This window comes from Poecilia formosa, unplaced genomic scaffold (assembly GCF_000485575.1).
Source record: "Poecilia formosa unplaced genomic scaffold, Poecilia_formosa-5.1.2 Scaffold3, whole genome shotgun sequence".
Lineage (NCBI taxonomy): Eukaryota > Metazoa > Chordata > Actinopteri > Cyprinodontiformes > Poeciliidae > Poecilia > Poecilia formosa.
In genome coordinates, this window is record NW_006799942.1 from 1,845,192 (window position 1) to 1,859,170 (window position 13,979).

The 13,979-nt window shown below is 35.1% G+C and overlaps 1 protein-coding gene across 2 annotated transcripts in view; it reads left to right on the plus strand.

Annotated features, from left to right (window-relative positions):
- The first annotated feature begins 622 nt into the window (after positions 1 to 622).
- coro6 (coronin 6) overlaps positions 623 to 13,979 on the plus strand; it is a 15,655-nt gene continuing 2,298 nt past the window's right edge. The window contains exons 1-7 of one of the 2 annotated variants that reach the window (XM_016672718.1): positions 623 to 866; positions 5,529 to 5,730; positions 8,824 to 8,946; positions 11,544 to 11,673; positions 12,246 to 12,424; positions 13,510 to 13,629; positions 13,717 to 13,821. In XM_016672718.1, the coding sequence (XP_016528204.1) occupies positions 5,533 to 5,730; positions 8,824 to 8,946; positions 11,544 to 11,673; positions 12,246 to 12,424; positions 13,510 to 13,629; positions 13,717 to 13,821 (855 nt within the window). In that variant the 5' untranslated portion in view covers positions 623 to 866; positions 5,529 to 5,532. The remainder of the gene's footprint in view (positions 867 to 5,528; positions 5,731 to 8,823; positions 8,947 to 11,543; positions 11,674 to 12,245; positions 12,425 to 13,509; positions 13,630 to 13,716; positions 13,822 to 13,979) is intronic. The other variant, XM_007554275.2, reaches the window with a different exon arrangement.

Below are 13,979 nucleotides of genomic sequence, written 5' to 3' on the forward strand. Positions count from 1 at the left end.
AAAATGTAACAAATGGAAGAAAAAGTGAATGTTTACGTTGGAGACAAAAATCCTCCTATGTACAGTCAAATGATTTTCCAATTAAATAATTATAAATTAAATATAAATGATAGAGCATTGTAAGCAAGCCAAGTAGCAAAAAACAGCTTTCACAATAGAGTCCCATTGTTTAAAGTAAGAGATGTTCAAAGATTGCTTGTAAACACCAGTTAAGTTTTTCTTATGTTATCTGTTTCTAAAGTGTTCAACAGAAAAATTAGTTGTAACTTTTTTTTTGAAGATGCTATTTATTTTTACTAATTTTATTTAAAAATACCCAAATTTGAATATAAATTTGTCTACATCACTCAGACAATATGATAAAATAGATTTTTTTTTTTTACTTTAACTTTTCCACATGCATTCAATGCATCAAAAGTTGTTGCATCAGTTTTATTCGTGTAATTCTAACAGTTGGTTTTAACAGTGCATCACTTATTTAGCCCCTAATAGCCAGGGGGCACCAGTGATTGACCTCTGGTCGGCAGTGTCCGCCGTGAACGCACATCCCCCCCGCCCCTATGTTCGCGTTTCCCCGTACTGACGGAGCCTGGTCTAAAATAGACGGTAACCCACCCTCCCACCGTCCTGTCTTGCCTGCTCTGCCCCGGCGCTGTCTCCCCTCTTTCTCTCCCCCTGCCGAGGAGCGTCGCGCAGTCACCCAGTGCGTCCCCTCGCCAGGACTCCGCACTTCAGGACAGCGGACCGCGGGACTTCATATAACTCACAAGCCATCAAGAGGAAGAGGAGGAGGAGGAGAAGAAGAAGGAGGCAACACCGCAGAAGAAGTTCTCGAGGGAAGAGGGGACTCCCCAAAACCTGAGGTGAGCTGCGTGTCGGTGTTTGCTGCATTGGCGTTAGAGGTGCGTCGGGTTATTTATTGCTGTGCGTCCTGACGCATGGAGACAGAAAGGACTGAGCACTCAGTGACTCTGCACTGCTGACATTTCTTTAGTGCGTTTTGCAGGTAGATCAACCGACCTCTGACGCCCTTCACCTCTAAGAGTTATGAGCCGGTATTTATGCGTGTTTGCACAGGCTGTTCGCAGCGGCTGTTTAAATTTACTGTCTGTTCATTAGCGGCAGAGCGCCACAGGGGCCTCCGCCTGCTTTCTGGGACTATTTGGGACGTTGCAGGCAGGTGGGAGGAGCGGGCCCTCCGGGTGGGACGCATCAGTTTGTCATGTCTATATTAGGAAAGTGGCCGTGTCATTCTTTCGCTCTGTGCCAGGCGCAGCTCTCACACGCACGAACAGGGCTATCTCATTAACCTGTACAAGACAGAAGACAGTTTTCGGAGTTTTTTTTTTTCTCCCACTTATGGATATATCAGTTACACATAATTACTGAAAAGGCCAAAACAGCGCACTTTTAAAACAAACTGTTAGAGTGTAACCCATATAATTACTATTTTTATTTCAATAAATACATGATTTAGTTGGTAGATCATTATATTTAAAAGCAAAGCAAAGCTTTTTTTTTATTTATTTCAGAGACGTCTCAACAAATGTCTAGAAACATTGGAAGTGTACACACCAAAACGAATAAGATAATTTAAAGTTTTATTTAGCTATGCTACAGTGGCAGATCATGATTGTTTTCCTTTGTTAAAAAGCAAACAATCCTTCTAGGATTAAAACAAAACAAAACTCATTATAGCCTGTAAATTTGTGCTACGAAATACATATAAACCAAAAAATAGCATCTGTGAAATTTAGGCCATAAGATAACCCTTAGTTTTATTTAGCTATGTTACTATGACAGAAAAATTTTTCTTTGTAAAAAAAATAAATAAATTTAATCAAAAACAAACTCAGACCACCAGCTGACCCTGCTGCAGGTTTGGGAGGCCACCGGTACAAGCTTGACTGGCAGCGTTTGAAATGTTATTTTTAATTCATGAAATAGACGTGCAAAATACCAGCACCATTAACAGTTTGTAAACAACAGGATAATAACATGCATTCATTCAAATTTCTCTTCCTTCACATGTATTTAAAACCAGTAGCTCAATCCCAAATATACCTTCCTGTGAAATAAACATTTCATGGGTGCAGTCTTTAATCTGCAAACATTTATTTTGGATCTTCTGCTGCTGACCTTGTTGGCAGTAGAATCACAAACACACCTATGAAACCAAACATGGTAGAAAAAAATAAGAATTGATTTATAGTAACAAACTTTTTACAATTACATTTACTAAAATTAGAGCTAAGATGTTCATTGGCAAATACTGCCTCAGAGTTAAGCAGCGAAGCTAGTTAGCTAGTCTGACATTAGCTTAGCTGTTGCTAAGCTACTTCAAGCTAAATACAAACTTAAGTTCTTGCTCCAAATCGGAGATTTGTTGTGGCTCGTACATTGTTGATATATTCATTAACGTGTCACCCAACGTGAACACATTAGCCTAGGATTATTTTAATCCAAATAAATTAGGCATTGAATGTTTACAATTTTCTCAACCACTATATCCAGCAGTTCAGAAAATCTTGTGCTCGATAAAAAGCGAAATAACTGTAATGTCTGATATTTATTACACTCCAAAATCCCTTTTTTCAGCAGTCCAGCTTTAACATTGTTGAAATATATATAAAAAAAAAAAAACATAAACCAGAGTTTGAAGGTGCGGATCGAGGGACCCTGAACGCCCCACAGTTGGCAGTCTGGAATGTAAATCTCTAGATAAAGTAGAGCTTCTAGGAAAGCAGCGAGGGCTTTCTGTCCTCTCATCACACTCATTTCTCCCCTCGTCTCTGAGGTCATTTCTGGATTATGTTCTACTGTGAAGTCAACCAACATCTCAGTTTCAGCAGACTCTCTTCAATGCTTCATTATAAGAAACACATTTGTGCTGTACATTCTCTAAAAGTTTCTTTATTCTTTGGATATTGACTGCTTGTTGACCTATTTCCCAGTCCCTGTCACAGAATATTGACAGGGACTGGGACTGGGAAAAAGATTTGTACTTCATAATCAAAATGTTATTTAAAACAATTTTACAACCACTTAGCAGTTCTGTTCTTTTCTATAAGGGGTGGCCGGGCTGCGTTACTCCAAGTCCGTGGTGATGAAATAATTTTTTTTATCCAAAGAAACTGGATCAAACTGTGTTATTGAGACAGGCTGGCAGCAATTGGTGATTAAATAATAATTCTAGTTACATGTTTTGTAAAATAATGCTGCTTGGGTGTTTGAGCTACTTTCTACCAAAATGTTTCAAAGGTCTGGGATTAAAGTGGCTTGATAAGCAAAAATCTGTCCTCTGAAAATAATCTGGGTGAAAAACCAAAGTTCTTTAGCCAAAGTAAAACTTTAAAGACCTTTAGAGATGAAAAAAATACATATATTGACACTTTTTAAAAATTAGAGTAAAGGTTACATTCCTGAGCAACAAGGAGCATCTAAAATAGTCGACTTCTTTATTTTAGATTTAATTTTAACCTTTGACCTTTGTGCAGCCGAAGCCTATTGTCATGCTGTCATTAGGATAACATCCAAACAGAGGTAGATTTTTATTTTCTCTCCCACCTTTTATCTGCTCTATCCATATTATGTGTGTTTGCTTTTGATGTTTTGATCGCACACAGTGTTTGCTGGGACAATCAACTATTAATATCGTCTCAGTTATACAATATCCCCGCTGTTTTGGAGGATTAGAGATCTGCTGTCTGCAGTGGCCACAGGACAGCTACTTGTCAGTCAACAAACGGAGCTAAAACATGCAGATGGGCTGTTATTTGATGTAGCTAACACACACTCAGGGTTATTTAAAGCTGCTTCAGTTAAACAATGACGGAAGCAGAAGATGTTTCAACTTCAAGATGAAAATGCTAAAGCAAAAAATAACAAAAAAATACATGTAAAATAACTCATCTTTTTTTTCTTTAAAGAGTAAGTAAAAATAAATTATTTAATTGAAATTTAAGATTTAATTGAATTTAAATTGTTTAACAATACTTTACTTGTGTATAAATTGGGGTGTGGTGAAACATCTATTTCACGAAAACGGCAGTAGCTTTTAATATTTGTGGAGAAACTAAAATGTCTTCTTAGAAAACGATCAAACTAAAGTGTTTTGAAGAATCTGTAATCTTCAAAATTACAGATACAAAAACAACCTTAAATGCAAACAAGTAGACAGTTTCCATCTTTCAAACTGTTTATTTATTTTTATTTTTTATTTAGTTTTGGTTGAAGTAGAACAATCTCAGAATCACAACTACATGTAAGATTTCAGTCTAGATTCCTTATCCCTAGAAATGCAAACTTATAATTTTTATATGCATATTTCTAAGACCTTCAACTATTTAACAAAACTTGTATTTGTCTTAAAAACCTGTTGTTTAAAGTCATACTCTGATATTCTGCCCTCTGGTGGTGGATCTAATTATTACAGGTGACCAATGGCTGCGCTCATCCTTTCAAAAGTTATTTTCACATATTAGAAAATAAAATACTTTTTTGTTGTTTACAGGAATAAAAATGTTTAATTTATGTTTGTACCATACATATAACACTGCAAAAATGAAACTCCAGCACATTTCTTACGTTACTAAGACTTGAATAAATTGGAAGAAATAAATTTTGATTAGAATTTATATTTTGACATTTGATTAACTTCTTTAAAGAAGTATGATTTTCTTACTCCTTTTTGTGGCATCACAATCTGAAGGATTTAATAACTATGAGGCAGTTTGTAGGTTTATGAGTTCAAAGGAAAACTACAAAACTGAATCGTTTACCAAACTGCAATTTATATTCATCTGTAAGAAAAACAAGTTGAATAAAGGACAAACATTTTGGTAGAAAGAATATAGACAAAGACCAGATCTTCTGCATTGTTCAACAGCCAAACAGAGGTCACTTTGGACTCACACGAATTGTGAAGCACGGAGCTGGAAGTGTCATGGTTTGGGGAAGTTTTAGGACCTGACTATTTTACTATCAAAGAATCTACCATGAATTTAAATTAAAAAATACTTTATTAATCAAAAATAATTAATTAAAAATTAAATATAATCTTATTGTGTATCACAAGTTGAGATATCAGAAAATTAGGCTGAAGCAGAACTTCTTAACATTTCACGTTGAAATCCACTAACAACGAGTCGGAAACTAAGAAATGGAAATTCCTGGACCAAGTAGAAGCTCAGATCTTCTACTTTAGGACTTTGAAGGAGCAGTTTTACATATTTTTGATTTTATAGCACAATCAAGCAGATATTACCTTCAGTTGTTTTATATTAAACATGCCTTAAAAGATATTTGACTTAGAGTCCCAATTACCAACACAACGTAATGTTAAACTTATAGCATTCGCCTTGCAGCAGAATAATTTACTTCCCAAGTCAATTATTGGGAAGTAATAATTCCCAATAATTGACTTGGGAATGACTTTGATGTGGAGTTACTTTTCTGCCACATCTTATAAGTTGAGTTTCCATTCCTCTCTGCTCATCCTTGCCCTCCTCTCTCTTCCTGCTTCGTCCAGTCATGAGTCGCAGCATCGTGCGGCAGAGTAAGTTTCGCCACGTCTTCGGGCAGGCGGTCAAGGCTGAGCAGGGTTACGATGACATCCGGGTCTCCAAGGTGACGTGGGACAGCTCCTTCTGCGCCGTCAACCCAAAGTTTCTGGCCGTCATCGTCGAGTCGAGTGGAGGAGGAGCGTTCCTCGTCCTGCCCCTCTCCAAGGTGGGTCAAAGGATTTAATGTTGACGTTTAAAGCCGTACACACTGGAACATTTTGCTGTAAATTATCATAAATTCAAAGTTTTACTAATAATACTGAAGGTTTTATAGTTTCTTTGTCATTCTTTACTTAAGTACTGTAATGAGATTTCTGTTATTGCCTTTATTTTAAGGTGTATTAAATCTGTTTTGGATAATTTACCGGAAACAAAAACAAGCTCTTAACCTTGAAATTTGAAATTTTGAATTAAATATAAAGTACTGTGACAGATGACAAGTTACTGTAATTAAATTAGGGACATTTACATTATTTTTAAGGTTAATAAAAATAAGTTAGTAATTGGTGAAATTCACAATAGCTGTCACACGTCATCCAGATTGTATTTCTCATGGTGATTTTTTGTTGAATAACAACTGCTGGTAAATTTTAATACGCTTCATGGATGATTTACATTTTTAACTGAATTTCTATTATTTCTGTTTTAAGGTTATTTACCATAAATAGATTTATAACTGAAAAAAATATTTGCATACACAAATAAAAAGACACAAACACATTTTTTTCTCGATGTCTGAAGATAAATCAGACCAAACGTCTTTTGCTTTCAGTCATAATTACCAAAATTATTTATTTTTGTTAAATGCCAGAAAACTTATTGAGAATATTTTTAGATACTTTTTTTTCTCCTTCAAATTCAGAAGTTTATATGCATTTAATCAAAACCAGGGATACTCTGACTTTCAATAAATCAATAAGTTTATTCACTCGATTTAACAAATTTTATCATTAAAAGTAAAAACAGATTCTGTTAGAAGATTTACTCTACATGAGTGAAAAGAAGGAGAAAGAAGAGAAATGTTTTTCAATAATTACACAATTTATTTTTCATGGCTGCATACATTAAATTAACAATATAAGTTGCAAAAAATGTGTAATTTTCTTCATTTTTAAACGTGTCATTCGATTTTGATAACATGCTCGTGGTTTGTCTTCACTCCACTACGACTAAACTCGTTTTAAATTTCAGTTTTTGTAACAAGACTCACTGGAAGAGGCTTTATATGTTGTTTCAAGGTTGAGTTTCTTGTAGTATTCAGCTTCTCCAGGCTCCAGTCATTCATGACAAAACGTTCAGCTGTGTGGGGTCAAATATTTGCTTTGACCCCAAATGTTTGAAAAGTCAATATCTCCTCCTTTAAGGCTGGAAGCGACGACCGAGGCCGGAGTGAGAAAATAAGTGCGACGGTTTTTAAAATGAACTGGGGATTGTTGCAAAAAAAAATAAAAAAATAGTAACAACAAGGAATGCTGCTTTGTTGCGTTTCATCTATCGTACTTATTTTTTAATGAAAAGTATGTAAAAGTGCCTAAATTTACAGCATTTGTACAACATTAAAGCGTGTTTAAATGTATTATGGTATGTTTTTATGCTCCAGTGATACTGATAGTTTTTATTATTTTTATGAAGTGAATCCTCCATGGCTTTTGTCTTATGAGTTAAAAAACAACAAAAATGCTGCAAAATATCAAATATTCTGATCAATTAACTTGCAAAATAAAAAAATAAAAAAAGCGACAATAATTTTATAATTGAAAAATAATAGCTAATGAAAATAATAGATAATTGTTGTACATACCTGTCACTATGAGTTAATTAATTTTGAACAATATAAATAAATGATTCATCTTTAAATAAAAGCAGTTAGATCATATGACATGTTTTTATTTTATGCTAATTCTACCAGCCTGTTAAATCATGATAGTTTCTTTTTTCTAATATTTGTAAACTTTTTTATTATTTTTGGTCTTTTTACCCTGAGATTTTTCTACCTGCTCTTCCTGGCAGTACTCCAATAATCTTAAATATCTGCAGAAATTATTTGAGCTGAGTTTTTTAGTCTTCACAGCGGGTGGTAAAATTGACGACCTTTTGAAAAATGTTAAAATAATGTTGGCATTCAGTGTTTTGATATCTTTAAGGCTTCATAATTTTAAGTGTTTGGCCAAAGTGATCTATTGCCCTTAAACACAAGCATGAATCATAAGAATCAGTTTCAATTGATTTGTCTTCTTTATTTTAAACAAGAAAATTTTAAAATCTTTTTGAAATTTGTGGAAAAGAGTTTAAAAATGCAAAGTAATCTCCAGCATTTTCGTGCTCAGTGAAAAGTCACGGTGAACAGTCGTGCTATTTATACGCCGCAGGGTGATCTTCATCCTCCTCCCCCAACAGGCAACAAGAAAAACTCCCCTTTCAACAGCTTGTCATTCGATCTATTAATACGCTGAGTGTCTGTGGAGGCAGGGATATTTCTAATGCTCATACATAATCAGAAACACATTTTTGCTTTTCTTTTTCCTTATTCAACTGTTTATTTAAGAGGCTGCTATGATAGCATGTGGCTACAGTCACGGTGTTTATCCAGGAGCATGAGAGAATGCAAGTTAGCACTTTACCTCGATAGCAGGCTAAAGTAGGAGAGAGCGACTCATTACTGCTTTCATCATCAGTGAGCTGCAGCACGGCGTGTTAACACTGTACTGCCATATATATAGCACTTAAAATGATCAGTTTCTCTGATTTTACTCTTTATAGGTTCATGTTTGAGTAAAATGAACGTTCTTCTTTTATTCTATGAACTACTGACAATTTCAGACACAACATGTCTCTAAAATTACAAGCAAATATTTAGTATTTATTTGCAGAAAATGAGAAGTGGTGAAAATAACGAAAAAGATGCAGCGCTGTCAGACCTGAAATAAAGCAAAGAAAACAAGTTCATATTCATTTAGAAACAACAATAATAATGTTTTAACTCAGGAAGAGTTCAGATATTTGGTAGATTAACCAGAAGGTTTTTAATGTGGCTCAGTTCAGTCGTCTTTTATGTGTTTTAAACAGTTGTGCTTTTTCAACCCCAACATGAATAATCTAAATAAAATATAAATAAAAACTGAATTGAATCGTTTTGTGCTAAGGCTTGAATTTTCTCTTTAATTATATTTACATTGCTTTACATTTTGGCTAAATGAGTTGAAAAATGCAGCTATTTTATAATATTCTTTCTTGCATGTGTCTGCACCTGGCGCTGCAGACAGGCCGCGTGGATAAGAACTACCCGCTGGTAATCGGCCACTCTGGACCCGTCCTGGACATCGACTGGTGCCCTCATGACGACAACATCCTGGCCAGCTGCTCAGAAGACTGCACAGCAATGGTCAGGACCATTTCTTTATTCTTCTCGTGTTTAGATCTGTTTGTGTGGGGAATAAACCCTGCATTTAAATGGTTGATCTATTAAGTTGGTGCATTGATATTAATCTGCTGAAATCTCCTGATTCATCTGCTTGTTGTCAGGAAATGAATGAGGTGGATCAGTTTTCAAACCCTGCTGTAGGTCCTGAAATGCTATTTTATAGATTTATTTGAGTATTTTCTGGTTTGCTCTGTCTTTCTTTGAGAGGCGTAGCTGAACATGGTTGCTGTGTAAAACGTCTGATTTTGATCCCTCTTTACAGCCTTTAGGGTTTTTAACCTCTGCTACAATCTTTCTAATAATTCTGGGTTCAGTTTCACTTCAGCTGTCAGAAGTGAACAAAATGAAATATCTGAAATATCAACATTTCTTCAGAATGTTGAGTAATGATGTTCTGATCACCTATGTGTGATTTTAGACACTAAATATGGGATGAAATATGTGGTGTATCATATATTTTCTCCACTAGAAACTGTATTTTATGTGCAGTTCGTTAAAAATGTCAAATGTATTTTCTAGCTTTTCTTCTTTATTCATATTACTTGAATTTCTCAGTACTGTTTCCTTTAAAAGGAGGCAGCAGGCTGGAGGAGGAGATAGCGGGTTTGGAGTTTTGTCTGGTGGGATTCATAAGAAAATCCATCAGATTGAAACCTTTTTACAAAGATTTCTGGTCATAGATCTAATAATTGGATAATATTGTCCAAAACTTGATTTGTTTGACAAACTACGACTTCATCTCAAACATTTTCATTTTTAAATGTTAAATATTCTAGCAGAGTGGTTTAAGTCTGTGTGCATATGTCCTGATGTAACATTTTTTGCAGTAAAACGGCAGCTTGTTTCAACATATGTGCATCGCAGCACCTGTCACTGATCCACCCACTTGTCGTGTCACGGCTGCAGGAATCTGCGCGATGTGAAGACTGAATTGCTTCTTCTTTTCTGGCAGCAGCTGCATGGACGATGTTTGAGTATGTGTGTGTTTTACGTGTGTGTGGGTGTGTGTGTGTTTATTAGGTGTGTGTGTGTGGGCTTTGTTTATATCAAACAGCACACAGACAGACAGTCGCAGCTGTTACTGTAGTGGATTTGCAGAAAGGCCAAAACTGTGAAGTCATTCTCCTTATTTCAGGTCATTGCTCCAGCAAACGGTGTGTGTGTGTGTGTGTCTATTAGTGAGAGTGTTGTCAAGTGGTTCAGTCATCACCTTGGGACTGTTACAAACCATGATGAGTGTTTTTATCGGGGTAACTTGGGTTCTAAGACGGACTTTCAGACTCACGAAGCTGGGTTACTTTTTACCTGCCTCTGTCGCCATGGCAACCTGTCATGCAGGAAACCCCAAACTCTTCTGGAAATATTTTTATACAGAAAAATAAATAAGTGAATAAAGTGTTATTTTATATTTTGCTGTACTGTTGTGATAACACTAAAAGAGATGATGAGAACTTTTTATTGCATCCTTGTTAGATGATAAATAGCAAATTGCTGCGACTGTGTCACACTAATCACACAGATAATACTCTCGAAAAACTTTCTTCAGGACATAACAAATGTGATTTATTTTGTATCACTAAATGGCTCATTGTAACTTTTATTGATGCTTTCATTGATCAAACAGTGGAAAGAAAAATAAAACTATTAATCTTGACAATACGGACAGTTTTGATTCTACAATAAATACTATCTATTGTGGAATCAATGAATCAAAGTTTTATCATGATAAGAAATTGATCAAAATAAATGATAAATAAATTTCCACCCTTTTTTGACCCATTTGTGAGAAATTGATTTAATGTGAAGATGTCTTAAAATGAAACTTTAAGTAAATACAGAATGCACTAAAGATTTAAAAGTGAGCTTTTAAGGAGAAAGAGACGACAGGCTTTAACTTGTGTCTGTAACTTTATTAATGGTTTAAATCTGCAGAATGAAATAAGCATCATTTTTCCCTACAAATTTAGAAATCAATTAAAGTGGGGCTGTTTGCTGAATTTAGCTGAAAAATAAAACCTTTTAGTAAAAAAAACAAACAAAAATCTCTCATATGTTTATATTTTTGGATTTTTGGCATGATAAAATATTGAATTCTTAATATTTTATCTTTTTTATATATCGATTTATCTCTGCAATTCAATGGAATTCAATTCATAAATACTTTGTTTATCGGAGAGAGAAATTAAATAAAAGTGTAAATCCAGCTGCACAGCATCTAAAACAAGAAGGAATGGTTGTAAAAAAAGAAAAGAACAATTTCTCCTTCATTGAAAAATGAAATAAAAAATCTCAAAAAAGCACAGTTACTGTAATATGTTCCCACCTTCTAAGCTGATGTATAAAAATGTTTAAACATAATATATTAGTATAATATTACTTGAGATGTAATCAAATATTTAATTGATTAACTTATGTCATTTTGCATCAATATCTCTGCAAAGCTGTGAAAAACCAGTAATAAAAACTGTTTTTTTATGATATTTGAGGTTCTATAAAAGTTTTATACATCTGTTAGCTTTGCAGATCACAGTGAGAACAAAATATTCTTTCTTTTCCAGGTTTGGCAAATCCCAGATCACTCCCTGACCCGCCCCCTGTCCGATCCCATCGTGGTGCTGGAGGGTCACTCCAAACGGGTCGGCATCGTCACCTGGCACCCGACCGCACGCAACATCCTCCTCACTGCCGGTGGGTTTCAGTGCCGCAGACACAGATCTTCATCAGGCAGCAGACCTGAGATCAGGACCAGAAAACTCACAGAAGAGCAGCAGTGCTTCAAAATAAAATCACTCAAGTAAAAGTAAAAAGTAGACATCCTGGAATTACTTTAGTATTTTTAAATTACATCACCGGATGGATCAAAATATAAAGTTAAGTGGAAATTGTGGTATTTTAAGGACCAAAAGGACAATAATTCATATACATATCCAAATCAGTTTCTCTCTCCTTCAGTTACTTATAAAACTTTAACAGAAACTGCAGGTGTGTGTCTGTGTCTGGTGAATTTTTACATGTCTATTTTTTTCATTTGGTGGGTAGAAAATCCAGACACTTTACTCAAGCAAGGGTAGAGATATTTCAAAATAAAATGACTCCTCTAAAAGTAAAAAAGCACAGCGTAGTAAAAGTACTCCTAAAAGTAAATTTTGTCAAGAAACTTTACTGAAGTAAATATAATGGAGTAAATGTAACTCGTAATGTGCTTGAACCAGAAAAGGCGTTGACTAAAATCTTTCTTTCCTGACTCTGTCTGCTTCCAGGCAGTGACAATCTGATAATAATCTGGAACGTGGGAACAGGCGAACCGCTCATATCCATGGACGACCATCCGGACCTCATCTACAGCGTCAGCTGGAACCGAAACGGCAGCTTGTTTTGCACCACCTGTAAGGATCGACGCCTGCGTGTCTGTGACCCCCGAAAGAGGGAAGTGGTGGCGGTGAGTCAGCAAGTACTAAGCGATTAAACTTTTTACATTTTCCCATCTTATTGCCACAAACGTCAATGAGTTTGGTTGGGATTTTATGTGACTGTGTGACCAAAACAGTGTGGTGTATGGTAAAAGAGTGAAAAAGGTTGTGTTTTATAAATAAAGTGTCAAACAAGATCGGAATTAATTTTGGAGTAGAATGACCCAGTGACAAGTTTACTGGAATAGAATAGAATAGAAACATCATTTATTGTCCTGCGAAGGGGAAATTGAAGCAAAAGGTGTAGATTCACACAAAAAGTTATTAAAGTGTTAAAACCAACACATATAAAAAAACAAGATTCTTCTTCTCCTTATTATTATTATTATTATTAATAATAATAATAATAATAATAATAATAATAATAATAATAATAATAATAATAATAATAATAATAATAAATAATAATATACTGGACAAAACTATAACAGAAAATACTGTGCTGTTATTAGAAATAAAAATATCTGACTTGCAATTCAATGGATGTGCAACTGAGTCGGATCACTTTTTCAAAAATTTACATAATGTAAATGTTTATTAAACACTTATTTACCATAAATACCTTATTTACCATAAGGTAGATCAATTTGTAAAAACAAGTTATTTCAAAATTAGTAAAAACAAAGCAAGTGATTGTGCAAAAGCAAGCGTGCATGTAAATACGTTTAACATGATTCGAAGCTAGCAAAGAAAATCTAAAGACTTATATATGTATTTTAATTTCTTGGGCCTTTTGTGACTCTGCATCCCCAGTTTAGTTCTCCCACTTTTTATCTGCTGCTTTTGAGATTCCCTCATATCAGTTTGCAACCTTTGAAAATATCACTGTGTGAACCAAAGTCAAGCTTTTAATTTGGAAACTATAGAAACCTGCTGGGATCTCCTTCTCTAAGAGCAATGTTTCCAAAGAGACAGAAATCTAGTAAGTCTTTACATAGATAAAATAAATGTAGGCTTTTTGTTGATTTGGATAGAGAATCAGAATTTAAAACAGACTTATCTTTGTTCTTGAAAATGTTTCTGTTGTCCCATCGTTCCTGGTGCTTCCTAACAGGAACGTCTGGCTCCACATGAAGGCATCCGACCAATGAGAGCCATCTTCATCAGAGACGGAAACATTTTCACCACCGGATTCACCCGGATGAGCCAGCGAGAGCTCGGCCTCTGGGATCCGGTAACAAACACACTTTAAACCGCATCAGAAGGCAAAGGACCACAAGTTGATCATCTTTCACATTTTGGCTGTTTTTACTCTGTTTAGACAAACTTTGAAGAGCCTATAGCACTTTTGGAGCTGGACACGAGTAATGGAGTGTTGTTACCCTACTATGATGCAGACGCAAACATGGTCTACTTGTGTGGGAAGGTAAGCTAATATAAGAAAACAGTTTATTTAAATTCACCTCATTTCAGTTTATCTACAAACTGAAAAAGATCCTATTTGTCCGTCCATCCATCCATCCATCCATCCATCCATCCATCCATCCATCCATCCATCCATCCATCCATCCATCCATCCATCCA